General features: G+C 46.8%; 1 protein-coding gene across 6 annotated transcripts in view; it reads right to left on the bottom strand.

Moving 5' to 3' along the window:
- Positions 1-26,277, bottom strand: part of VTCN1 (V-set domain containing T cell activation inhibitor 1) — a 57,404-nt gene extending 31,127 nt beyond the window's left edge. For 4 of the 6 annotated variants that reach the window (XM_045081855.1, XM_045081857.1, XM_045081858.1 and 1 more), the window contains exon 1: positions 1,390-1,463. In XM_045081855.1, coding sequence (XP_044937790.1) covers positions 1,390-1,448 — 59 coding nt within the window. In that variant the 5' untranslated portion in view covers positions 1,449-1,463. Of the gene's footprint in view, positions 1-1,389; positions 1,464-4,651; positions 4,760-26,125 lie in introns of those variants that run through there. The other 2 variants (XM_045081859.1, XM_045081860.1) reach the window with 2 other exon arrangements.
- Between the last annotated feature and the right edge of the window lie 1,152 nt (positions 26,278-27,429).

The following is a 27,429-nucleotide window of genomic DNA, read 5'->3' as shown; positions in this document are numbered from 1 at the left end:
GAAACATGACACGATATTCTGGGGGTCCTCCAAAACATAGGCCCCACGATTCCATCCTATCTGGGCCTCAATGCCACAAAAGGAGATATGGCCAGCAAATGGATTACCTCTCGCTTGCCAGCTGCTTCTGAGTGATCGATCGTAATGGCCTTGGGTATTGCGTGGGAGAAGATTGCAAGGCTGCCTCAGGGCTCAGCGGCGGAGAGTGCCCCCATGATGAGAGACTTCTGAGTGAGTATGTGCGCCCCGTGAGTGCCTTCTCTGGGCCAACAGCAACACATGAAAGGCGGCTTGAACTGGCCACTTGCCACCAACTACCACAGTCCTAGCTAAGTTTACGGAAAAGTAATGACGGTAAAATGGCAGTGTTAGCGGACTCTCGTCTGTGCACGTTTTTGGCCTGCCCTTTAAGAACAGCGATGAATGTGCTTGCTTAGGACAGGGCTCCTCGGGCTCAGCACTATGACTATCTGGGCCACATAATTCTTTGCTGCTGCAGACTGTAGGATCCCTGGCCTCTGTCTTTTCGATGCCAGCAATAGTCCTGCCCCTCTTGGGGCAACCTAAAATGTCTCTAGACAGGTCGCTTCTGCTGAGAACCATTGATCTAAGAGAAGGGGGACTGGCGACGGTGATGTGATTAGAAGTCATTGCTTTTGAAGGGAAGTTGAAGGAACGGGGGTAGTTTAACTTAGAGGAGTCGAAATGTAGTAACGATCATTTCAGAAACTGAAAGGTGCCTTAGGGGCCTCTTCTCTATCACCCTAGAAGAAACAGAGGCAATAGGTCAAAGTTCTAGGAGGTTAGATTGAGATTCAGCATGCAGAGGAAGCTTCCAGCAGAGCTCCCTGGTCCTGGCTGGAGGCTGCGAGTTTCCACGGGACATGTGCGTACGGGCACATGAGTAACTACTTAGGGACAGAAGTGGGGAAGGAAGTTTGGGGGCACTAGTTAGGGAGTGGAAGAGTTTTGACAGCCCCTATCAAACAGTGGGATGATTCCGTAATTCGATGTTCCTCGGCCTTGCTCTTGCCACAGTTGCGTATTCTGTCTCTGCCTCCTAAAACCTTTATTAATAACATAGAAATGACAGCTGATACTTCATGAGTGCATGGCCTCATTGATCTCACTTAATTCCCACAACAACCCTATTATCTTTCTTTTTAGTGTTAAGGAACTCATCCAAGGGCTCACCCCTAGATTATTAAATTAGAGCAAGATTAGACTTCAGTCTAATACTCCATGGCCTTAATTATTAAACTCTATGTTATATAAATCCAAAGTTCTCTAAATCTCAGGGTTCAAATCCGTTTCCAGGCTCATGTTTTGTGCAGCTGTAACCTCTGGACGGACACCATGCCCGATCTTCCTTAGACTGAGGAAGCTCACCTCTCTACGGGGTATCTTTGCGTTGAGACTCTGGAAGGAAAGCCAAAAGGCAGAGTCATAACTCTGGAAAAGTTACTACTTTCCACTACAGGTGGAAAAATACCGAATGTGAACACATAGACACCTTTCCCTAAAGAATATTTGAATTTGCAGCAAACCATTCTATTTTATTCTTCGGCCCACTCTATTTATAACCGTTCCCTGACTGCCCATGAAGCACGCGCTAGCATTTCATCAGCCTTGCGCACGCTGCTTTCCAGTGGTGCAAGCAGAGCAAGACAAAAGTCAATATAAGGTTGATTGCTGGTCTTTTTTTAATCATACCTGTGTTTCCCATTCTTCCCTATTCTCACTGCAGAGGGGGGAGAAAAAAACCTTTCCAGAGGAGGTCTCCCGCCTTATAACCGATCCCATTCTGTTTAATAACAAACACACTTGAGACTGTTGAGGAACCGCCCATGAATGTCTGTCTATATGGTCAGAAAAGCCGGGCAGCCCTTGAGCAGTCTGTGTGGTCTCAATGGAAACAGCCTAATTGGAAGTCTTCCAAACCGTAGCTTGGGAGAGATTTGCAGGGGTGCTCACAGCACCCACAGTGAGATTGGGCCGCTAATAAGGACATCCTTGCCGCGACGGGCGGTTGTTTTCAGGCTGCTGTGCTCCCACACACGGCCTCCGTCCCGCCTCGCCCCTCCTGCTCCAGCCGGATCCAGAGGAGAGCAGGAGCACTGCTCCGTGACAGCCTGGTCATTTCTGAAATGGATGGGACAAAGAGAAGGTGCTTCTGTGCGTCTCCCCTTATCAACTCCACGGAGAACCTGGTGTTCTGTTCCTAATGAAGCCTTCATGGGAGCAGGGGGCTCGTATAATTGAGCGACACTGCAATTCATCCTCCATGTCCACATTAAGCACTACTATGTCCACAGAATCACTGTTAGGGTCAAAGAAACAACTATGCTTTCTATAGATATTAATTATTGTTTTTAAATTATTAATGTTAATTCTTATTTTTAGCCCTTCTCTGTATCCTCCAATTTAAGTGCTTTCTCATTGCTTGTAGATCAAGTTCAGATTTTATCCTAAAAGGCCCCATATAATCTAAGCGACGCCTCTCTCCTTCTGGAGCCGTGAATTCTCAGCAAACGGATCTGTTCGTTGCCCCCTGTTGCCCTCTGCCTATAACATTTTTCTACCACTTCTCTAGCTGTGAAAGGCAGGCCCCATTCAGAGCCCGGGTCAGCTCTGCCTTGTCTCTGACCCCTTTCCCGAAGTCCCAACCCAGAGTGTGCTCTTCTTTCTCTTTCCTTAGTGGATTTCAGGGGGTAAGGCAAGGAGGGGAGCCTCAGAGGGCAGGGACAGAGAGAGAGGAGGAGGGCCAGGCACTGGGGTTCAGGAGGCGAGGACGCAGGAGCTGGAACCGAGAAGCTGGATAGGGGAGGGCAGGGCAGTCTCTCTCTGGGGCAAGCACGTTTCCTGTAAGCCTCTCCCATAGTCATGGTGACCTGGGCTCTGACGGATGGAGCACAGACGGAATGATCTGGAGTCTAGCTTCCCTTTTCAATAGCTGAAAGCCACAACGACTGTGGTGACTTTTCATTCCTTTCTTGCCTTCAGGAAACCCGCACTGTCACGGAAGAGATTCAGAGAAGTACTTGGGCTGTCTTCTCTCAGAGATCCTAGTCTGGGGATCGGCTCATTGTCATTAGGAAAGCCGGAAACAAGTCTATCTGTTATCCTCAGAACTTTACTGGAACACGTACCTGTCAGGTGGTCTGACGTCTCTGTGTTCTGCAGTGGGATCTAATGTCATATTTGTAGCCCCCAAGGCGTCTCTCATTCACTCTCTTTTAGTCATACCAGGAAAGTCCCCAGTGAAAAGCAGACCAGTGTATGCCGGAAATCAAAAGGGATACGTTGTTCTTTCTTCCCAAAGTCCGACCCTGAGTTCCACCACAAATCCTCCCCCTAGGACCCACATCTCCTTGTGTAGGTGCGGGTGGTCCTGCAGGTGTGGCCCTAGGAAGCTCGGGAGGTGGGCGTGTGGCAGTTAGCTTGACCCATTCCTTGAGGGCCTGGCCTGCCAGAGCCATGCCCCTCAGCCACTGACCCTGGGCTGTTCTCTCTCACACACGACAGGCTTTGGCTGCTCACTCCAAGGATGGGAGGGAGACACACGCTGCCCCAGGTTCCACAGTCATCTTTGAGTTAAACTCCTCTGTGAGACAAAGACCATTATCACATGATCTCACTGATATGTGGAATTTAAGCAACAAAACAGAGGAACACAGGGGAAGAGAAGAAAAAAATGAAACGAGGAAACCAGAGAGGGAGATAAACCACAGGAGACTCTTAATCTCAGGAAAGAAACTGAGTATTGCTGGAGGGGAGAAGGGTCGGAAGGGGTTAACTGGGGGGCAGGCATGAAGCACGGCACTGACAGAATGAGCACTGGGTGTTATATGCAACTGATGAATCACTGACTACCTCTGAAACTAATAATACATTCTATGCTAATTATCAAATTCAAAAAGATTATAAATCCCTCTGTGCGCCTGTTCATCTGTAACAAACACAAAGATTATAAATCCCTCTGTGCACCTGTTCATCTGTAACAAACACAAAGTTTCCCTGGTCTTCCAGCCTAGAATCTGTACCCAGCCTGTGTCCTGGAGCTGGGCTTGAACTCAAGGCCTCCTCGTGATTGTGGACCAGGCTGCTTGGTCGTTTTCCCCTGCTCCAGCCTGACTTCCCGGGCATTAGTCTCAGCTTTCTCCTGTAGATTCACAGTTCCCGCATTCCCCCAGGTCAGGACTCCCAGCCAGATACTCTGTGCAAGAAGGTTCTGCTGTGTTCTCCCGTATCCACCCCTAACTCCCACCCCAGACCCTGTGGGCCACCCTAACCCATGGCTGGCCCAGGGCTTGGCACTAACCCAGGGATTAATTGGTTACAGAACTACTAGGAGACACAAAATTTCTGTTTTATCTTCTGATGTAGACTTCTACATATTCAAATACCATATTTTAGTAAAAGCTTAAAATTTAAATCTAAATATAAAATATTGATTTGAACATAAAAAGTAAGGAACGTGTATGAATTCTGAAAGTTTAAACAGTTCCAACACAAATACAAGCTCGAGAAGAATTTACATAAATGTGTGGATACGTCTTTCCATTTCTTGCCCCATTTCTGGCCCCCTACTTCCATGTTTCAACTCTTCTAAACTACTCTGGGCCTCTAAAGATGCCAGGCTGTTTCTTACCTCTGCGTTTTATTCCTGCTGTTCTTCCAGTTCTTAGAACATGGTAGGGACTTAATAAATGTTTGTTGAATAAATGCTTCGCCTTGGAGAAGGCCTCCCTCAGAGTACCTAGCGCATAGTATTTAAAAGTTGTTAAATTAATGAATAAATCAAATATCCATGCTGTGTTACTAAGGGAAACTAATGCAGTTTTAGCTTTCAAGGAGCCTTTTATGGGAGAAATTATCATTTATATTCCTCTCTAAAGGAAGATAATCTTTTTAAAAATTAGGGTCTATGAAATCTTGCTGGTGCCATGAATTCTAACGCACTGCCTGGGAGGGCTGGGAATAGAAGACCTAGCTGGTGGGATGTGGGGAGAGGACAGGAAGCGAACCTGGAGGTGGAATTAATCGGTAACAGCTGTGCGTGATAACTTGTTGAACTTGGGTCCTTTCCGTCATCTCTTTCTGCGAGTGACTTACAAAATAGAGGTGTCCCTCTAATAAGAAAACGGAACTTGTTGGGAAAGGAAAATGTAAATTTCCAGCAACAGTGGCTAGAAATATCCTTTAAAAAAGAACAATCTTACTTTAAAAATGCTCTGCATGCTGAATCAAACCAAAAAACGCCCACGTGTTTTTTGAAAACTGGTTTTGCTGGCAAGAGAGTAGAAGTTTGCAGAGTCAAAGGCTAAAAACGAAGGAAACTCCTGAATCCAGACAGGTAGGAGGCAGCACTGCACTGCGCACAGTGGTTGTCCATGACTTCCAGTGGCCAAAAGTTACCAACCTAAGAGTGTGCAGAAGATAGTGACAAAGCTAAGGGGCCACAGAAGCTGGGGACTCTGAATTGGAGATTCACATAATCCAGGACCCCTGTTCCTCCAAAGCATGACCACCTCATCTGGTCTCGGTTTTCGGGGGAAGAGAAAGCAACCCTACCCTGAGATGGTGTGTATACCAGCCAGTTGTCAAGCAGGTCTGCGTCCTGATTTCACAAGGCCTCCAGTTCCCAAGGAACCTAAACTAAAGAATCAAGTGGAAAGGGTTCCTCATTGCTAATGGACCAAGTCTTCATAGAAACAATGGCAAACCTTCTCTGAAGATATATGCTCTCAGTCCAAGCCTCAACGGATTTCATCTACTGAAATTCCCCCAACTATATAAGCTTGTAATAAAAAATCACAAGGAAGAGGTGCCTGGGTGGCTCAGTCGTTAAGCATCTGCTTTCAGCTCAGGTCATGATCCTGGAGCCGTGGGATCGAGTCCCACATCAGGCTCCCTGCTCACGGGAAGGCTGCGTCTCCCTCTCTCACTCCTCCTGCTTGTGTTCCCTCTCTTGCTGTGTCTCTCTCTGTCAAATAAATCAATAAATTTTTTTAAAAAATCACAAGGAGAAAGTTACCATGAATAAGAACTGGTAGAAACAAGCAGCAGATTTGGAGTGAAAAGATGTCAGATACTGAAAACACGGAGTACAGAATATAAAATAAGGCTTTTCAGTGTGTTCAAATGAAGGAAGGAGGGAATGAGATGCTTGAGGAAGGAGCAAGAGATGCAATCTGACCGGATAAAGGTTTGAAAGACAGCCATACAGAGTGTCTAGAAACGAAAAACAAATCACTGAAGCTTCTTAAGTTACGACTGCATACAACTGGAGGGGAGACTCGGTTAAGCACGAGTGAGAATTGAAGAATTGTCACATGAGGCGGTAGAGGGAAACAACAAGATGAAAAATGTGCAAAAGAGGGTAAGACACTCCAAGGCCAAAATGAGAAATTTTAAGATATATCTGATCGGAGGTAAAGAAAGGGAGAGAGAGGCAATACCCGAGGAGAAGACTGAGTATTTTTTTAGTATTGATGTAAGATGTATTTTTTTAGTATTGATGAGGATTCAGGAAGCTCAGTGAAGCTCAAGTAGGGCTAATAAAAGCTACCGGTGACTTCATAATGCCTCTGATGAGCAAAGACCAAAATGGTCCTAGAAGCGAGAAGAGAGAAAAGACATTTACCCGGAAAGGAATGACAAACTAATAGCTTGCTTTCTGAAGCCACAAGGGATGCCAGAAAAAAATGATGGAATGATATCTTCAGTGTGCTGAGAGAACAGGAAACGCAGGATGGGAAGAATAGCTCTAGTGCCCAGCGGATATTACAGACACGGATATGACTTGGAGGGAATATGGCACCCAACATGAAGGCTTCGTGCCCGATTGACAGATTAGTAGATGATGCCACGAAAATGGAAAAATAAGATTTATACTTCCGCTGCGGGGTAGAATCAGTCTTCATGGTCATCCAGAGAATTCGTGTCGGGCAACATTGAACTAGTTAGAGAAACAAGTGACAGGGGTCCAAGCTAGCAGAACGTCCAGAGATGGGCCAAAGCAATCTTTATTGGGCAGCGCCTAAAGCCCAGGCAGTCCTGGGTTCTTTGTGAGCATGACCTTGTGGCATCAGCACAGCCGGAAGGGCAACCCGTCCCTCCTACCCCTAACCAACACTCACAATGGGACCAGAGATCAGTTAAGTTTCAGTGTGTCCTTCAACCAGGAACGCTGGAGGGAAGTGGTTTAATTTTAACTTGTATATACATTTGTGTGTGTGTGTGTTAAGGTTTTGTACCTTTGGTACTTTGAATTACTTGCTGGTTGGTGGGGCATTAGTGGGTACCATTACCATCTTTTTAATGCTCTGAATTCAGGGGAGAAATAGTTGAAGGCCAGGGAGGGAATGACCTTCTTCCCTTGGTGACTTTCTTCGTAGTATATATATAACACCTATAGGATAGAGTCTGGCCTGTAAGAGCAGAGGATCTAAAAATATTATAATCCTTTCCTCTCCCATGAGGCCAGGGCCCACGTGCAGAAGAGGGTGATGGTGATTACAAACTGGGTTGTTCTCCAGGTCAAAGGGGTGGAGGGTGGAGTCAGGAGAGGAAGGTCTCCTGCGGGGACAGTTAGAAGCAGATTCTGTTGAAGACCAAGAATCCTACCAGGCCTGGGGGAAATGCCTCCCCGATTTATCCCTTGGTCTAGAAACTGATTAGCTTTGTTTCTCAGGAGGCTAGATGGAGATGAGAAAAGGAAGTGATGTCAGATTCCTTAAAGCTGCACCAGCCACATCGACCTTGACTTAGATTTCAGAAGTCAGGATAAGAAACTAGCCTTGTTTGTTTCATATTTATAATAGCTTCTTAGTTTCTTCCCCCTTTCTAGGCATCTCTGCCCCAAATCAAGGATGGAAGATCACATTTCAGTCAAATAGGACCATTCCGGTGGCCACCAGAGCTGAGAAGAAACTCAGGATGGCCTTGGGGATGGGGCAGTGCAGACCGGGGTGGGAAAGGGCTGCAGAAGACAAGAGGCAGGGATGACTGGTGGAGATGTAGGAACTTCTCCATCCGGCCGGGTTTCCTACTACGCAGTGAAAGCCAGCACCATTCTCCCAGAGGAGGTTTCCAGAGGCTGCCAGAGGAGTCCGAGTCTAACGGGGTTGGGGATACCCTGGACATGACATTCTGCTTCACTTCTTCTAAATGGTCTCGGGTTGTGGGGGCGATCCTTCCTAAAATGGGAACAGTGGTTTGACATGTATGAGAGGTCTGAAAGGGGTAGTATGGATTCATAAGGACTTGAATTTCTGGGCTGTCAATGGCTCGGAGGGACAAGAGTTAAAATAACTAAAAACATAACTGGCCTGTGGACGTGTGGCCATGGTGGGGTGTTCTCAGTGTGGGAAGTGGATTGGACCTGTTTGGACAGCTGGATGGGACATTTCCGGGGTTCTGGACTCAGAAGCATAAGCTTCAGTGGAGGCCCGAACTGCTCACAGCATCCTTTCCTCTTGCCTCAGCAGCCTTGGACAAGCAAGCTCATTCTTAGCTGTTCAGTATTTTCCTGAGAATTGTGTATCGCCAGGTTTTGGGTTGGGGTTGGGGGCTGAGAAAGTTCGATGAGCTATTTATTGCGAAGGAAAAGAAAGAATTGGAGGGGAGAGAATGTGCAGAGAATGAGAAGGTAGATTCAGAGGACAAGGGTGTTTATTGGCCTTCTCTACCGCTGGCAGCCGGGGCTGTGCGTGGGGAGACATCTCCTTTGCGTTCACAGATGTCACGGAGCCGCCTTGGCCCCAGAACCTGCCCCGTGTCTCCACTATCTCAAGGCAGATTCCGAGAGGATTACTATTTTTACATTGGGCTGCCATGATTTCTGGGCCTCCTTTCAAACACTTAGAAAAGGATCCTCTTCCTAGCTACTTTAACCAATTACACGCTATTTCTGCAAACCTGTCATCTTTTTCATTTCGCCAGGCACTTGGGCAATGGGAGGACACCTCAGTAGCTTTTGTTGTGAAGCATGAGGTTCCCAGGCGAACACCACGTTCTTTGAGCTCCCATGTAAGCCACATGGACTCCTCATTCTTTTGCGTATGGCTTTCCTCCAGATAATGTTTGAGGGAAAGTGGCGACCATTTGTATCAGAAGCTGTCTCCGTGTCCTTGCTGTCCCCAGTACACGTTTCTGTCCCGATGCTTGTCACATCACATTGAAATGATCTGTTTACACATTTGTGTCTCCTCTGGCCTCCACCAAACTTCTCAATAGCAGGCACTGTCTCTGGTCCTTTTTGCATCATAGGACGTTGAGTTGAAAGTTTCAGCTGGGGCTCCAAGATACAATAGAGACAGAATACCAAAGCAAGATCCCACGCCTCTCTGCAGATTTTTAAAAGGGGAGCATTGATAGCCAGTTCCATGATTCTGAGACACCTCAATCAGATGAAGGATATAAAAGGGGCTCAGATTCGTGAGGTTGTTTCTGAGGACATAACTCCTGTGCATCATCAATGCACCAAGCACACAGTTGGTGTGTGCTGGAGACACCATGAGCTAGACCCTAAATCACACTTGAGAAATTTAATGTGGTCTAGAACAGGTCAGTGAGGGAGAAAGAGACAGAGACAGGGGTTCACATAGGGAACATAGGGGGCAGAAGGAACACAGGGCTGCATTTGGAGGTCATTTGCCCTTGTGTGAGGCAAGGCCTACATACGTAAGTTTGTCCATCAGGCCAGATACCCTGGAGTCATGACGAGCCCTCACCAGTAGAATACTTGGAGGAGGGCAGGGGAGGGGACCTGAGCATTGAGTCATGTGAGAAGTGCCCCTTCCCAGGACCGGGGGGCTGCGGGCACATCAGCCCACTGGGGAAGAGGCCAAGTTTTCATCGGAGCGCTCAGAAATTTCGTCATGTATTTCCCTACTGAGTGCACTTTAAAAGGTCAGAGAGAGAGAAAAATAAAATTTCGCTTTGATTAGAACCTACTGGTCATGCTGAATCAATATATCAGTCACATTTATTCCCCTAAGTGTCAGACACAGGGCCTGACTCATCGTAAGCATTTGATAAATACCAGACTGAGCTGTTCTGATTTTGGAATGTATTTTTCTTCTACCGAGCCAAAATACGTCCAGGAGGCAGCCCAACTGAATGGCAGTCCATATTTTATTTCAGGGTTATCTCTCCTTAAATAACTTTTTGGGAAAGATTTTATATGAATAATTAAAATGAGTAGCTAAATATAAATGCACATTCAGAAAGCAGCTTTTCATTATTACGCATAAATATTGTCTCATTCCAAAGACACGAAATTTTTTCATCTTTTTTTAAAAGCAGGCTCCTCTTGGAGCCTCACATGGGGCTCGATCTCACAACCCTGAGATCAAGACCCCAGCTGAGATCAAGAGTCAGACACTTAACTGACTGAGCCACCCAGGTGCCCCCAAAGACATGATCTCATTATAACCTATGGAAAGCCCAAATATCCTGTGATCCAGTTTTTGGCAGTGTCACCATCAAAGAAATACCAACCCAATGGAAAACTTTCACTGAAACCATTGGACATCCAGGAAAACATCAAGGGCATTACATGGACAATGCATAGCAAAACTTCTTTTAAAAAATCCTCTTTTGCAACTTCTATCCTCTTTATGAGCTAACCCAAGCTCTTCCTTCTTGAAATTTCCCTGAAACTCTCTGAAGTCCACTCCCTGGTCTCTTGTCCCTCATTACTTTAAGTCTATTCTCACCAGCAAATCCTCCCTCCTCTCTCTTAGACCTTTCTCAGTGTTCTCTGCAGGGTTGACTCCACTGAATTCTTCATGAGCTGGAGGGTTGGGGGAGACTCAGCAGAAAACACCCAAGATTTTCCTGAGGGGTTGGGTCGAGAAGGAAGAGGCTGTGAGTATTTCATGGTTTCCTCTGTCACTCCACATGAGAGACTTGGCAAAGGGCAGCCCTGGGGGGTTAGGGGAACAGCTGACCCTCTGTTTTACCACCTCTAGGGCTTTCTCTACTCCACAGTCTGTGCCATCAGTAGCTTGATAATAAAGTGAAACCCTATAAGAAATTTAGCCCTTTGGTTTTGTGCCTGATTAAAATGTATAGTATAATATTTTATCTCATTAGTCACTGAGACCTGGGTGTAAATGAGTATTAGATATTTTATTGACAGTAGGGTCGGCCAGTAAATTAAGAAGGCGGGTAAGGCATGAAAAAGAAAGCCTCAGAAATGGGAAAAAGTGGGAACATTAGATACAAAATTTGACATTTTCTTTTTCAAAACATTGGCAAGTGTTAGTGCTGGTCCTAGAAAAGGCCTAGGCAGACATTATTATTTTGGGGAATCTAGATGGCTGGCAGGGGTGTGAGTTGATGCACACTTTAGGGTGAGGAGGGGGATAATTTGTTCACGTGTATCAAAAGCCTTACAATGTACCTAGCAAGCTTCCATCCAGTAATTCAACTTCTTTTTTTTTTTTTTTAAAGATTTTCTTTATTTGACAGAGAAAGAGACAGTGGGAGAGGGAACACAAGCAGGGGAAGGGGAGGATTCCAGCCCCCACTTCCCCAGCAGAGAGCCCCATGTGGGGCTCAATCCCAGGACCCTGGGATCATGACCTGAGCCGAAGGCAGACACTTAGTGACTGTGCCACCCAGACGCCCCCAGTAATTCTACTTCTAAGAACTCATTCTAAAGAACAAAAAAGATGCATTCTTAGAGATGGCAACTAAAAGGTTAGTTAAAATTAACACAGTAATTGCAGGCTAGTCATTGAAAACAACCTACATGTCCGAGAACAGAGAACTGAGTGAATGAATTAATTTTCATTATTAGAGGCGATATTATGTAGTTGTGAAGAATCACATCACCCAAGAATATTTATTTATATGAGACATATTCCCAAAGCCAGTAAATAGAAAGTAGTTTTCTTGGGGTGCCTGGGTGGCTCAGTGGGTTGGGCCTCTGCCTTCAGCTCAGGTCATGATCTCTGGGTCCTGGGATAGAGCCCCACATCGGGCTCTCTGCTCAGCGGGGAGCGTGCTCGTGCTTCCCCTTCTCTCTCTGTCTGCCTCTCTGCCTACTTGTGATCCCTCTCTGTCAAATAAATAAATACAATCTTTAAAAAAAGGAAAAAAAGAAAGTAATTTCTTTTTTAAGATTTCATGTTCTTTATGTAATCTCCACACCTGGCGTGGGGCTTCTACTCATGACCTTGAGGTCAAGGGTCGGATCTCCACCCATGGCACCAAGCAGGCGTCCTGAAAGTTTCTAAGATAATATGCACTGTATGATATCATTTATTAAATACAAATAATGAGGAAAGAGACTGGAAGGACACAATAACATTGATTATCCCTCAGTTAGAGAGGATACGGATTTTGATATTTTTTTCTTCCATGCTTTTCTGTATTTCCCAAAGTTTCCACACTAATCCCACATTGCATAAGTAAAACAAATAAGGAAAACACGTTTTGCAAAGAAACCACTATTTTCTTCAGGTTTGACCTGTCTTTCCGACAGTGAGTGAACAGTCTTTCAATGTGATGCTATTAAAACAGAAACAGTTAAAACAGTTTCATGGGTCAGTGGTTTACACTGGCAGAGTCAGAGAGGGGACCCAGTGCATACGGGCTAGTTACCCACAACTGGTTTGCCTTCATTTTAAGTGAGCAGATGTGTTCCTAACATGATCGGCTGTTCACACCTGCCGGGCACGATGGCTTGAGAACAGCCTCAGTTCTAGGAAGCCCAGGTGGGAAGCAGCACCAGGAGCCCCCAGAATTTTCAGATAAATAAAAAACACTTCCTTCACAGTTTGGCCTCTTTGGGGAATTGCCAGAGAAAACCCAGCATCTTGCAACCTACTACTTTACAATTGTACTTGCCTTAAGGGTAGGAAGCTAGCAAGATCCTCTATACACATATCAAACAGATTCTCTCATAGACCCCATATTTTTTGCCTTGGAAAATTAGCATTTGCATTCAGGTAACACCTTTATTAGAATAAATGGAATACGTTGGGGTCAGTATTAGGGCAACGATAATTACCTATTTGCTAAATCTATGAAAATCGAGCATTTTGTTGATCTAGGAATTTGTCTATGAGAAAATGACAACCTGGAAACATGAGAAAACAGCCAGATTTATCTTTTCTTTTCTTTTTAATTAACACATAATATATTATTTGTTTCAGGGGTACAGGTCTGTGAATCATCCTGCTTACACACTTCACAGCACTCACCATAGCACATACCCTCCCCAATGTCCGTAACCCAATATCTTTTTCTTTTTTCCCCCAGTTTTGGTCATGGTCAAAAGCTTTTGAAGTTTTTTTTCAAGATTTTATTTTTAAGTATCTCTACACCCAGTGTGGGACTTGAACCCACAACCCTAGAATCAAGAGTCACACGTTCCACCAACGAAGACAACCAGGCACCCCAAAACTTTTAAAATTTTAATCTTCTCCTACAGTTTAAGCACAGAAGTTTGGGGGGACCTGTTTAAGGAAAAAAGTACAAAAGGACCAAGAACCTGATAGCTTTACAGTATCAAAACACCTCTTCTCATACCAATATCCCTCTTTGCTGACATAGTTTTATTTCGAAGGACTTTTAAAGAAAGACAGCGGAACATGGCTTTTGAGGTTTTGACATTGAGGCTCCTGGGGAGCTGGGCTCTGACACAGTATAGCCATCAAGTCTTTGGACCTAAAGGGACTGACCTCATCAGAGTCACCTGGCCACCAGCCCGGGGCACCCTGACTTCTCCAGTTGCTCCAACCACTTATTCTTAGCATTAACAATAAAATAAATTTCTTTCTAAATTAGGAAAGGGTATAGACTTCGGAGACAGATAGATCTAGAATCTGCTTTTAACTCCCTTTGTGTATATTATATTTAACAGTTGTGATAATGGTTAAGTAGTGAAATTCACGGTCCCTTGCAGAAAGGATCAGTAACGGGCCTCACACAGTCCTGCCGTTAACCAGGGGCTTCCTGACCTCATGCTGTCTTCTCACTCATTTGAAAACCGTTCTCATAGGTGATTTGATCTCCTCTGCTGGTTTTGCACATCTTCTAGCCTTTCCCCCAAACCTCTCCCTTTACTTTCTCACAGCACCCTAAGCCTGAATTTACTCAGCTGCAGAATGGGAGGATAAAAGCCAACCTCTTCATTTGTTGAGGTTAGATCTAGCCCGCGCTGGTCTCTCCAGGGGCCGCTCTGGCCCCGGCTCTCCCTTCCCACTCGCCTTCCCACCTGCTTCACCCTGTGGACCTTGCACTTGGCCTGGATGTTCTTCCCACTTCTCCTTGCTTCACTAATACCCATTCAGAAGCCACCTTCGGATGCTCTCTAATAACCAACACTGGATTAGAAGTCGATTTCAAAGCGTTCTGAAACTGGTCTGCAATGGCATGTCGAGTACTGTTTTTAATTATGTGCTTATCTATCTGTCTCTTCTCATCTGTACTCTGAGTGATGCTGGTACATGACTGTAACCCTAGGGACTCTGGCACCAAGTACAAAAAAGATGATCAATAAATACTTGTTAAATTAATCAGTAATGTATGCAGAACTTGTGGAACTGTATTGACACAGGAAGAACCCAATACAGGAGGCCATGATTATAAGGTTGTGGGAGTGTAAGGTGATCCCACAAGAAGGCTGCCACCAGAATTGACTGAGAGAGCCACAGTGTGGGGCTACATCCCTAACATGGACAGATTCTTTGAAGGAAATGAACGGTAAGTCCTGTATGACCAGCCTTTTGGATTTCTCATGATGTAACTCAAAAGGAAATGAACGGTAAGTCCTGTATGACCGTTGCTTTTAATATTTCTGCCTATTTTAAAGTCCCCGGTATATGGGTCTTGGTGCTTTTTAACAGTTATCTTCTTGGGGCGCCTGGGTGGTTCAGTTGGTTAAGCATCTGCCTTCAACTCAGGTCATGATCCCAGGGTCCTGGGATCAGCCCCGCATCGGGCTCTCTGCTCAGCAGGGAGCCTGCTTCTCCCACTCCCTCTGCCTGCCCCTCTCTGCCTACGTATGCTTGCTCTGTCAAGTAAATTAAAAAAAAAAAAAAACTAATAAAAAATAAAAGTTATCTTCTTCAAATGGGTGAGGCAACTTCTAATGAAAGATGTAGACATGTAAGTAATGCAAGAGAGCTATGTGTTGCGGTCAATGTCACTGTTATGATAATCTATTGTGCCTAATTACCTTTGATCCCCAAGGAGGTTTGGGGCTGTCCATTTGTTGTCCTTACTTAACAGGGGAAATTAAGTGACCGGCATATTACACAGTATAGATTTGGAAAGGGGAGCTGAGTCAGGTCCCTCTGGTTCTAATCCCACCCTCTTCCTTTCTATCATGCAGCCGAAGAGAAGTGGCAGCATCCGTGCCCCTTCCCATCCTGCCGCTCCCAGAGCTCCCCAAATATTACGAAGGTCATTTGACTTCTACGGGTAGAAGACAAATGAGAGGTGAGGATCTGAGAGACCATGTGGCCTGTTCAAGCCTTACCCGTGTTTGCTCTTTCAGCATCCTTAAATCAAAGGCTTTTGTTTTGAGTTACATCATGAGAAATCCAAAAGGCTGGTTTTTACCCTTCCTGGCGACCAAATGTTTGTAGTGATGCCCCCGATAGGCTAAGCACTGCTTTTGTAAGCATGCCCACTGTGGGCCGTGTCTTCCATCACAGGACACAAAACTGTCAGGGCCCCATTTAAGGTCACTTAAGTCCCGCCAGGCTACAATTAATAACTTTAATGAACTCTCTCCTCTCCTAGGGAAGCAACACCCTACTATCAACTCTCCTCCTCTTCCCCAGAATATTAGATAATACCTGCCTGCCCCTAACACCTGCTGGATGACCGCAGGGGCTGACAAATGTCCAGAAACCTCGTCACTCCACGGAGGGTTGGTCACTGTGATGGGCATTAGGTAGCATACAAATGACTCAGGGGAAGAACTCCAGACAGTGGGACAGGGGTTGGGGAGGATGGAAGCCCCTGAGGATTTAGTCCTGGCCAAGCCCGTGTACTCTTTTCTACCCGAATCTGCCCTGTCCAGGGAGTTCATCCTCTGTCAGGGGCATTTGGCTCTGGCGCCCAGAGAGCAAAAAATTCAAACCTGGCTAAGTGCCCACTTTCTTTCTAGAGCGTATGTGAGATGCTCCCTGGGGCACCAGCTGCCGGGCTGAGACTCATTCCCGTGTCCAGATTAGCTGAACTCACCTCACTGTTGTAAGCAAATTAGATGAACACTCCTGAGCCAGGACGATGATATACCCGGAAAAGATGAACTAATTAATAATTATAGTAATGAGAGGGCAGTCAAAATAATACCCATGATTATTTAGTATTTGTCACTTGAGGAATATGGGGTGAGCCATTGATGTCACCTCATGAGTCCTCCCTCTACTTTAGGAGGAAGCAAAGGGCAGGTGTCAGTTACAAACAAGTCTATTTGGAAGAAGGTTCATCAGGGAAGAATTAATGTATAAGGGGAAGGTCTGAAAAATAGGACTTTGAATATCAAAGCTGGGCGGGCATTCCCGGGATGGAAAATACCAGCCTATTCTTTTCCTCTTGTGCATTTGCTCAGCCCTGATGCTGCTCCCTAGCTCTGTGATATTGGTGTGGTATTATATTAGCTCCCACGTTAATGTGCTTTTTTCTATTCATGACTTCTGTTCTTTCCTAATTACTCTGGCCCCTAGACTCCCAAAGTGTGTCCTGATGTTTATTAATAAGTATTATTTTCAGAAGGATTACAATTTCATAACATTGCATCAATCATAATCAAACAGATTTCTTTACCTTTAGGACTTTAATATGCTACTATGCCTAAATGAATGTCCCAGAAGAGTACATTTTAGGTTGAGCCTTTTGAAATTACCATTTCTGTAGATCAGAAACAATGGAACATTGACAATTTCATATGATCCAGCCTAATAAGATTCAGCACTTCCAAACTTGCTTGACTACAAAACTCTTCGGGGGAAAATTTTGTTGCTGTATCAGTGTCCTTTGGCCTCACTTTGGGAATCACTGTATTAGGTACTTAAACACAGAGATTATGAGGTGTTTGAGTCGTGCATGTTGCTTGGATTCCATCTTGCTCTGATGCGACAGGATAATAGGTTGAGCAGAATGAGAAGCAGGCATATGGGGGAATCCTGCTAGGCACTGAGGCTATTTCCAGGAAGGGTGGCCCATTATGGCCATCTTCCTACAGAGCACTTGCTAGTACACGACTTACCTTAGCATCTTTATGGGACTCTACCCCAATCCCGAAGCTGATGCCAGCCCCTTTAAAGGATGATTGTCCCTATACCATTATATTTTGTTCCTGGACCCTGAGGCTTTTTAGCAGAGTAGAACCAATCATCAAGTATCAGAAATGACTGAAAGTCCTCATACCAGAGCAGGTTCCCGGAGGAAGATCCTGGTTGATTTCCAGTTGCATGGGGCAGCAGAGGAACTTGTAACCATCCCAAACCAGGACTAGGCATTGAAAAGCAGAGGTGAACCCCAAGAGACCACACCAATATCACAGAGGAAGGAGGGTGTGAAATCAGGAAAGTGTAGTATCATGGAAACCAAGAAAAGAAATCCAAAAGTAGGTAGTGGGACATCTGCATTGAATGCTGTTGCGAAAATAGGTACAGAGAAGTCCACATTAGGTTTGGCACTAACAGAAGCAATACCTTGGTATAGAGGGGACAAAATCGTGGTTTACAGTAAGGGTCTGCTAAGTGCTCTATACGTATTAATTCACAAAGTTCTCAGGTCGTTTTATGCAGATTCTAACATCACCCTCGTTTTACAGAGGAGGAACCCAGACACTGAGAGAATCAATAACCCGCCCAAGGCCACATTGCTAGAAAGTGGCAGCCGGGCTTTAAGTTGTGCTGGGAACCACATCGTATTCCTTTCGTGACACCGCAAATCTCAGATCAGTAACTCCAGACAGTGCTTCCGGCAAGATTGCTAAGAAGGGAAAACAGACCTGGGGTGGGAGCTGGAGAGGCTGTAAGGCTGAGAGAGGCTTTCCCCTCGAAAGTAGCAAACGCTGCCTGTGGGCTGCATGCTGACAGGGATAAAAGAAGGCGGGGAAGGGGGGGCTGGTGGGTGGAGGACAGTGGATGCTGGCTGGCAGAGGCATTCTCGAGCAGCAGGCGAGATCCAGATGGATCCCATGGACCCAGGGCACAGAGGGGTTGCCCTTTGATGGGAGCTGGGCTCATCCTCCGTATCAGGAAGGGAGGCAGAGAAAAAGGGCACAAGTGAGTATAGCCTGTAGTTTTGGGAATGGAAAGATGAGTACTATCTGCTGACTCCTATTTTCTCTGAAGGATACAGCAAGATAATCATCTGAGACTGGGGCAGGAGGTGGCGGGGAGGAGGGGACCTGCAGGAGGACTGAAGAGAAGAGAGGTATGAAATGGCCATTCTGGGTTAGGGGTAGGAGACAGCACAATGAGGAGCCCTTAGGAAGCTAAAAGAGACAATTCAATACCCTTAAATTTTACGGATGCTTCTCTCTCCCTTTCTTAAATCTTTCATGGTTTTTATTCTATGAAATTTTTCATTTTAAATCTGCGGAAAAAGAAAGAGGGGAAACCGTCTGCCCTTTCTCCCATTACTGCTGTGCTGGGAGTAGTAGGAATACATTTGGAAGTGATGGGCTAGTAAATCCGAGATGGTCCAGGCAGATGGTTTGGGATTGCGGAAAGCTAATATAAAGAGAAATATGACCTGGGTTTCTTACCTGCAGAAACTTCATGTTTTTCCCTTTGTTTTCATCAAGGCCCATCTGTCCCTCTTTAGGACCTTTCTTAAGGAGGAATGTGGGATGATAAATGATTGCAGGTGAAATTTATCTCTGCCTGGGTTAAATCCTCGTGCTTTCCCCGAGGGATCAAGGAGCACAGACAGAACGCTATTACAGCTTCTAGAGCTGATCAACATCAGCTGGGTGGCTTGTTACTCCACATTGCTGGGGCCCCACCCCCAGGCTGTGAATCAATAGGTCTTGGGGGAGCGCTACCGAAAATAATTTGCATTTCTAACAGGCTCAGGTGGTGTTCCCACCACTGCTGTCTGGAGATTGATTTGGAGTGTTTTGTAGAGTGTGTTGTCACTGGGGTGGCCAGGGATGTTCCCATATTCTCACAAAACAAGGACTAGGAAAGAAGGTATCTCCAGTTGACTCAAACCCCAGAACAATTCAGATGCTGAGGTCCCTTAAACCCATCTGCTACTGCCGGACGTGTCCTTCCTTTCCCTCCCTCCAAATCACTTTGTTATTCTGTAAAAAGAGTAGCAGGGAATAATTGAGTAAGAGTAACTCCTACATAAAGCGCTAACCCTTCCAGGGGTTAGCACAACTGTGTGAGGTAGGTACTGTTATTAACCTCAGTTGAATGGGGGAGGAAATGAAGACACAGAGGGGTTAAGTGACATAACTTGAGGTCACACAGCTAAGAAGTGGAGAGCTGAATATGAACACACATTAGCTTAATTCTAGTACCAACATTATTTCTACTCCTTCCATATGTCAAAGGTAAATGTGGAGGAAGCTTTGGTCCCCCCAGTTCGGGGAGCCTTGCTGTTTGGGTAAATCGTGGTTGGCTGCCATCCAACCTAGGGACACTGAGCAATACAGGATTGTTGAAAGAGCTCTTTTGTACTCACTTTTCTAAAACTGCATAACCCTTGGGCAAGTCACGCAATTTATTTTCATTGTCTCAACAATAAAATGAGGGGGTGTATTGTCTGAATTTTCAAGTTCTGAAAGCATGAAATTCTCCCTGAGTTTTAGTCACGTTTTCCTCCTCAGCTCATTCATCTAGAGCTCAGGTAGATGTGTGCTACTTGAAATAACACAAACCAGGGACGCATAATCCATGGGCGCCAGCCTGCTCTGAGGACAGCTCCTTCCTCCATGGTTAAGAACCCTGGCAGTCTCTTGTCCCAGAGGAAGTGAGCTTTGCAGTACGAGATGGGTTTTGCTTCAAGTGGCAGAAGAGTAAGTGCTAATTATAAAGATACTCTTCTAAAAACAGTCAGTATGGAGGTCCAGTGGGAACCAGTTGGTTCCTGCCATTGGCTGGCTGGGAGACACTGAGCAAGTCGTCTTGCCTCAACATTTGGATCTGTGAAATGGAGATAATTAGGAGTGTGAGGTGGTTTAGCTAGTTAACCATTACCTAGTGCTTAGTCAGATCTCCATAGCCAGACATTCTCAGGTTGAAAGACAGATTATGTATCAGTCTCATAAACAATAGAAGGCGAGGTGGTCTTGATTTTTTTTTTTTTTTTCAAAACAAGAATCTAGAAAACTCTGACCATTCTCTAGAGTGTTGTTAGAGTTAACTGTCTTTGGAGGATCCCATTCATGATTTAGCCAAAGTATAATCTTACAAGAACATCTATTCAAGGGACAGGAGGGCCAGTGGGGTCATGGAGTTGAGGTTAATAAGGTCTTACAGAGAGCTAGTCATGTATTGAGCATTGTGGAATTGCAAGTAATGATTCATTCTAGCAATAGCTAAGATTTATAGAGCTCTTAGGATGTGCCAGACATACAATCATCACATGTCATTCACATAGCCCTAGGAGTTAGGTCCTACTGCCATCCCATCTTACAGATAGGGAAATTGAGATTTATAGAGGCTAGTTAGTCAGACTAATTCCAGTGGGATAAGCATTCAAGGTGATAGGATTTGAACCCAGATTCATGAGGGAGCAGGAGGCTGGCTGAAGACAAAGCAAAAGCTGGCGCCTTGCACCCCTCTCCACCAGCTCCCCTCCATATGTGTAACATTCCTCAGGCACCCCTGACTGCCATAAAACGATAAATAGTTAACTTGCAGGGATCGCAATCCTGCAGAACAGGAATCTCCCTTGCTCTACAGATGTCCTAGAGACCTAAACAGGGAGGTTACCTTATCAATAGCACAAATTTCCAGAGGCAAATAACTCTCAGTTCCTGAAGCCCTAATGTCTCCCTCCCCACCATAAACTGGAGGAGGCTGAGATAGAAGGGAATGTAAATGACAGCAGGATCATAACACCCCACCAAGAATCTCCCATCCATTCACACCCCCGAACGGCAACCTGCCATCCCTCAAAACCCGGGGCAGCAGCTCTTCCTGCCCATGGGTCCTGTCCCTGTGCTTTAATAAACCACCATTTTGCACCAAAGATGTCTCAAGAATTCTTTCTTGGTCATCAGCTCCGGACCTCAGCCCACCGAACCTCACCTAGGTTCTAGAACTTCATCAAGATGGTCTGATCCCAGAGCCCAGATATGTAGCCATGGTGTTACATTGCCTTCATACAATGGTGAACAAGACAAAGGCCAGACCCTCAAGGGGCCAACCGTATGGAGCGAAACAGATGAGCACCAGGAATAGAAATCCATCAACATGGCCAACCACGAACATAAAAGGAGCAATTGACTGCAACCTGAAAGATCCAGAAAGACTTCAAAGTGGAAATACCACTTGAGCTGGACACTGAAGGAGAGGGGTGTTGAAGAGGTGGAGATAGGGAAAGAGGGCCGGCTCAAAAGCATGTACTTCTGATAGGGACAGGAATACAGGTGCCTGTTTAAGTCTTTCTTCTAATGTGCAGTTTTATCTCATTTTGTAACTTCCTGTTCTGTTCATGGGGGTTGGAGCCTGAAGCCTTAGATTTTGTAGGCTCAGAGAGTCTGAAAGTTGGGCCCATCTCATCCCTCAGTGGGGTTTCAAGTATCATCATGCCCTGTGCTGAGATCTTCCCCAAGCCAGATCTTTCACGATTTTCTCATCAGGCAAACTTTCATTGTGCTGCCAAACGCTGTTTTCTCTGGCCATTAACGTCTGGTATGTTTGAGCCAACCACCAGCTTGAAAACTCAGGGACAATGGGAAACCAAGACTAGAGAGCAAAGCTGCTTGGGCTCTCTTATTCTAGCCTCCCTCATTTTGTGTTTCATGCACCTTTCTCCGGTAAAAAGATTCCTGCTCTTTCTCCACTAGTAACTTCCTTCCTTTGACAGGTCTTCATTAATCCAATTGTTGCTGGTGATTTCCCCCAGTCTTCTAACGGAAGAGTCAGAATAAGACTAGATGAAGAATCCAGGGAAAAGTAAAGAAGGCAAGGAGGGAGGAGAGGGGAGGATGGCGGGAGGGAAAGCAAAACAAAAATGTGAACTTTGTCCAGCTGAGCCGCATTGCTGCTACAGTTGTGTCTCTGATTTCAGGAAGGACAGCTATCACATGCTCCAGCTATCTGGTGTTCTCTGCTGACTGGGCACCCATGAGCCCTTCTTCAGGCTAGACTGAGAGCCGTTCCCGCCCCTTCTTGGCCTCGTTGGGGTGCAGGGTCTGCTTGGCAGTGTGTTCTCTTCATTGTCTGAGCATACCCATGTGCGTTTTGCCGAAATGTTGCATAGGCCGTATTTTTATCAGGATTGGATCTTTATCAGCACCAGACCTTACTGAGCCTAAAGGACACCCCTTCCAGCCCCGGGACCTCTATGAAACTTTTCTCCGTTGACATCCCTGAGACTTATCTATCCTGGTCTCTTCTCTACCTTTCCCACCATGGACTCCCAGTTCTTTCTTTGACTCCTCTTCCTCTGCCCACCCTTAAAATTTGGTTTTCTTTAGTTTCCCATCCCTGCCTCCTTACCCCTCTCTATGTGCTTTCCTTAGAAGACATGCCAGGTGATCGATCATTCCCTGCCTGGGAGTCCTTGACTCTCAGTTGCTATCTCCAGGCCTGGCTTCTCTTGGTTTCAGCTGCATGCCTTCCACTGCCTGTTGAACATCTCCAGCTAGAGGTCCCAGGGGAACTTCAGATTCATCATATACCCGAGTTAGCTAACTCTCATCTCTCCTCACTCTTCTCTATTCACTCTGTGCAGTACAAAAACGGGGGCGGGGGGCATTCCAGACTCCGCCCTTTGCCTCACCTACTCCTACTCTGCACCACCCTACCTGTCCCTCCATTCATTTATCATATATCACTGATTTTAAGTTCTAAACCTTTCTGGAATTGATCTTCCCCTGTAGCTCCCCGCTATCATTCTCTACTTGAAGTCCTCATTATTTCTTATACTTTGGACCACAACTGTTTCTCCTGGCCTCCAGGCTCAAGGCCTTCATATCCATTCTCCTACCACAGAGGTATCTGGAGTAGCCCACCTAAGAGGAAACCCACCAAGATTCTCCTGCTTGAGAGCCTTCATTGGCTCCTCATCACAACAACAAATTCCTAACTTTGAGCCTGGCAGATAAGGCCTAAACATGACCTGGATCTGCCTCTCCTGTTTCATCCCAGAGCTCCCTGCCTCATGCTTTATACACTAATGATGATGCTAGGAGAGTAGCTTGTAGCTTTCCAACACCCCATGCTGGCTCATGAGTTCTATTCTATTCTATTCTTTCCTCTGCACAGTGTTCTTCCCACCCTTCTTCATCTGGATCACACTAACTCATCCTTTAAGACTTAATCCAGCCATCACCTGGCTTAGGAAACTTTCTCCCAAACCTCAGGTTAGTGAATTTCTGCTGTTGCCTCCTGCTCTTATTATCTCTTGACCTATGAAGAGCAGGTTGGAATGATCTGTCTGGGAATCCTTCTCCTCATTAGGCTATAATCTCATCAAGGTCTTAGCTCCTTTTTCCCCAGTCCCTAGTCCAACACCCCACATATAGTAGGTACTCAGTTAATGTTGTTGATCAGAACATAACCTCAGTGAGCAGGGGTCATGAATTTTCCACCCTTGGACTCCTAGCAGGTACTCAACAACTGTCCCATGGGCAAATGCTGTTCCTGTTGACAGCTATAATGGGAAGAGGGGAGGAAAATTCTGATCACATAGTGCTTAAATATACTAAGGAGGTCAGGCATAATAGAAACCGCACATCGGTATTTCATCCCAGAGTGGCATTCATCTTTGAGCACGAGATTTGAAGGTATTAGGCTCTCCGGTAATTATTTAAGAGAGTAATCTACCATCAAGCCCTCTCATAAGCTCTCCCACATCACCAACGGTCATGATTGCCTCAGCAAAAGGAATTATTATGAATTAAGAAAATTGTGGCAAAGAAAGAGGGTTTGCGGGCCAAGAGTAGACCCTGGGTTCCCTCAAGTGGGCTCCCATGGTTCCCTGGGATGAATTCTCCAGACCCTGCTTCCCACCAAGCCCACCCATTGACCCTCTTCCCAGTAGCCTCTTTGCACAAAAGCTCTGCTGCTCCATGGCTTGTCATTGCTCTTGCAATTGCAGAGCATAAATAGCTAATGAGGCATGCTGGGGCCAACAAGAGGAGCCTCTGTGGATTCCATTTGGTCTCTGAAGGGTGGGGGAATATGCATTTTGAACACCCACTTCCTGCTAATCCTCCCACCAAACCAGTCAGGCTGGTTGTAATGTATTATTAGAAAGCCCACACATCCATCTTTAGAACAACAGAGTCACTTGTTGCATGAGGAGTGTTTCACATCTATAGAACCAGAATGGAGGAATGGGGGTGGGGGGTGGGGGAAGCTGGGACAGGCAGGTCAGGGACGGGGGTGGGGACAAGCATGGCCCAGAGGACAGAGCTTGGGTTTCAGAATTAGGTAGAGTGGATTTAAATGCTGCCCTGTCCCCTGCACGCTGTGTGGCCTCAAGCCCATGACTTAACTTCTCTGAGGCAATGATGAACTCTCATGGGCTCTGGTGAGGATTAAAGGAGGCTTCTGTATGGCACCTAGCCCAGGGCATGGAGAAAAAAGGTGCTGGCAAAATACCAGTTCCTCTGACGTCAGTGCTTCCTGGGGTGTTCTTGCAGGGCAGAAAAGCCCCAATGGATGCCCTCCACGACCTGCTGCTTCTCCTGGGAGCAGAGTGTTCTTACCAGCCACAAGAAGGGAAGTACTGCCCAGCACCCTTACTGGCCACACAGAGCCCCCCAGCCCCAACCCCTGTTGCAGGACTAGCTATTCCAGATAGACACAAGGGATGGAGCTGCCATTCTGTTTGAAGGGAGAGAGTTTTCCAGGCTGCACTGCAAAACAATATTCCTTCAACATCTCGACAAACTTTACTGTTCATCTGAGCTTTCCTTTCCTCCTTCCCTCTGTTCTTTTCCCTCTCACTAGAAAAAACACCACGAAATGAGAGGACTGGTCTCTCTAACAATGCCCAGAACCAACAGGTACCAGCCTTCCTGTCTTCCCAAACACCATCATGAGTTGTGACGAACAATGAATCACCAACCCTCTCAGGAAAACCCTTCCTTCACTTTCCATCTCTTTCTTTGCAGAAAAGGAAGTGATGTCCTGAGGGGAAAAGAAGCAGCTAGAGGTAGCTAAGTGAGAGGAGCAAAACATAAGGGACAGGCTTTCTCCTTTCTTCATGATGGGGGTCTAGGCTCGCCCCTGCTCTCAGCTTTGGATTCTCCAGTCCATCAGCTCTACTGCCTTCTGCATTTGTGCCTCCAATGCTCTTTCTTCCTGTGTCCTGCCTTGCTCCGCCCCAGCCCCCAGGGTGAGCAGACTCTGGGGCCTTAACAAAGGCCTGCATTCTCAGCAGCAGCTGCAGGGGTCTCCTCCCCAAGGAGTCCCGGAAGAACTAGGGACCCCATCCTGGAGCTGGGGGTGGAGGGAGGGTGTTGGTGCAGGTTACGCAGCAGTACTGGGAAGTCACACCCCCAGAGGAGGTCAGAGAATGCTCACCTGCTTCATCCCAGGGACCGCATAGTGAGCTCCCCTACATCCCTCCCATCATTAGTCACTGGTGTCCTTCCCTCCCAGCACGCAGCCCCATGCCACCCTGCTCAGTGCCCCCCACCCCCACCAAGAGCCTCGATGTCTCAAGGAGCGCTTAGCCCGAGAGCTGCTCGGGTTCCCTGATCCAGAGCTGCCTGCGCAGGCGCCAGCTCTCCATGGCAGAAAACCAGCCTACCCCTGAATAAGTGCCCTGAGTGGTTGGGGTGTGATGCTCAATCAAGTCCGGTGAGGCTCAGGTCTGGCCAGGCTTCTTGCCAGCCCAATGCTGGGTCGGATAAGGGTACAGGTAGCCCAGGAGTCCTCAGCAACCCTGCTAAAGACCTCAGCCCTATTCCCTTCACCAGCTAAGCTAGAGAAGAGTACACTACCTCCAGAAGATGATCTGCCCCAGGGAAGCCATGGTGAGGGGAAGGGTCCCTTCCCTCGTTGTGCTGGCTGCTGGGGGACGTGGAGCTGCTGCTGCCCTCCCGGAGCTGTGACTCACAGCCAGCTCTCGTGTGCTGGCCTTAAATAGTGTGCTCAGGCTGGGAGTGGTGCGTGGCGGCAGACGGCTCAGGTATGAGGAAACAGGGCTGCCGGGCAGAAGTCCCCGCAGGCGCAGAGACTGCCTGCTCCCAGCCAGCCTGGGGAGGCTGAGCTTGCAGAGCTGCCTCTCTGGGCCCTGACCTGGCCGGAGGGGAAGAGGCAACAGCTGTCTGGACCCCCGGCTTCAGGGTCTTTATGCAGCACACGTCTTCTCCTCTTGACTCTGGAAGGGAGCAGTAGGGGTAATTTAATCTCCAAATAAGAACGGCCTGGAATAGCTCAAAGTGTCAGGCCGTGCCAGGAATCAGGGAGGATGGAGTCCCTCTCCTTGGGGGCAGTGGATGATCAGAAAGAGGCTGGTCACAACCGGTGTGGTATCTCCAGGAGGGAATTCATGCCAAGAGACTGCAGGAGGGCTGTGAGTGGGGATGACAAGAGGGCTGAGTTTGTTGCTGAGGACGGAGTTCCCCCTCGGCCCCTGCGACAGCCCAGCTGGGATGGCAGACGTCTTTAGGCTTCTTCTCAGCAAAAGGGGGAGAGGACCTGCCCTGTCCACCTCACCGTGACTTTCACACTCCCAAGAGACGCTGACTGACATTCCCCAGAACCTAGTGCTGTTGGGAGAGTGGGTGAGAAAAACTGATCTCCGACATTTAATCTCGCCCTCAGATTTGCAAGGAGGCAGGAAGTTCTTAAGGCATAAAGCCCTTTCTCTTCCTCTTGTCCTATTGTTTCATCCATACCCTGAGTACCCTGGAGGAGGGCCCTGGAGAGTAAACACCCACTGCCTACCTGACTGCTGATTTCAGGGTAAATCACCCCGGGATTTCAGCCGCGTGATTCCAGTGTTGATGCACTGGCTGCTGGAACAAGCATGGAGGATGCCGGGAAAGGAAGGCAGAACCAGACAGGAGGTTGGGGGGAGACAACAAGGAAGGGGGTCGTTTAACAGTGGAGAGATTTTTTTTTTTTTTTAAAGATTTTATTTATTTGTTTGACAGAGAGAGATCACAAGTAGGCAGAGAAGCAGGCGGAGAGAGAGGGGGAAGCAGGCTCCCTACTGAGCAGAGAGCCTGATGCGGGACTTGATCCCAGGACTCGGGGATCATGACCTGAGCCGAAGGCAGCGGCTTAACCCACTGAACCA

This window comes from Mustela putorius, unplaced genomic scaffold (genome assembly GCF_011764305.1).
Source record: "Mustela putorius furo isolate JIRA1106 unplaced genomic scaffold, ASM1176430v1.1 tig00000585_pilon_pilon_pilon, whole genome shotgun sequence".
Taxonomy (NCBI): Eukaryota; Metazoa; Chordata; class Mammalia; order Carnivora; family Mustelidae; genus Mustela; species Mustela putorius.
Note: the sequence above shows the minus strand (reverse complement) of the source record. Positions and strands in the feature narration are given on the sequence as shown.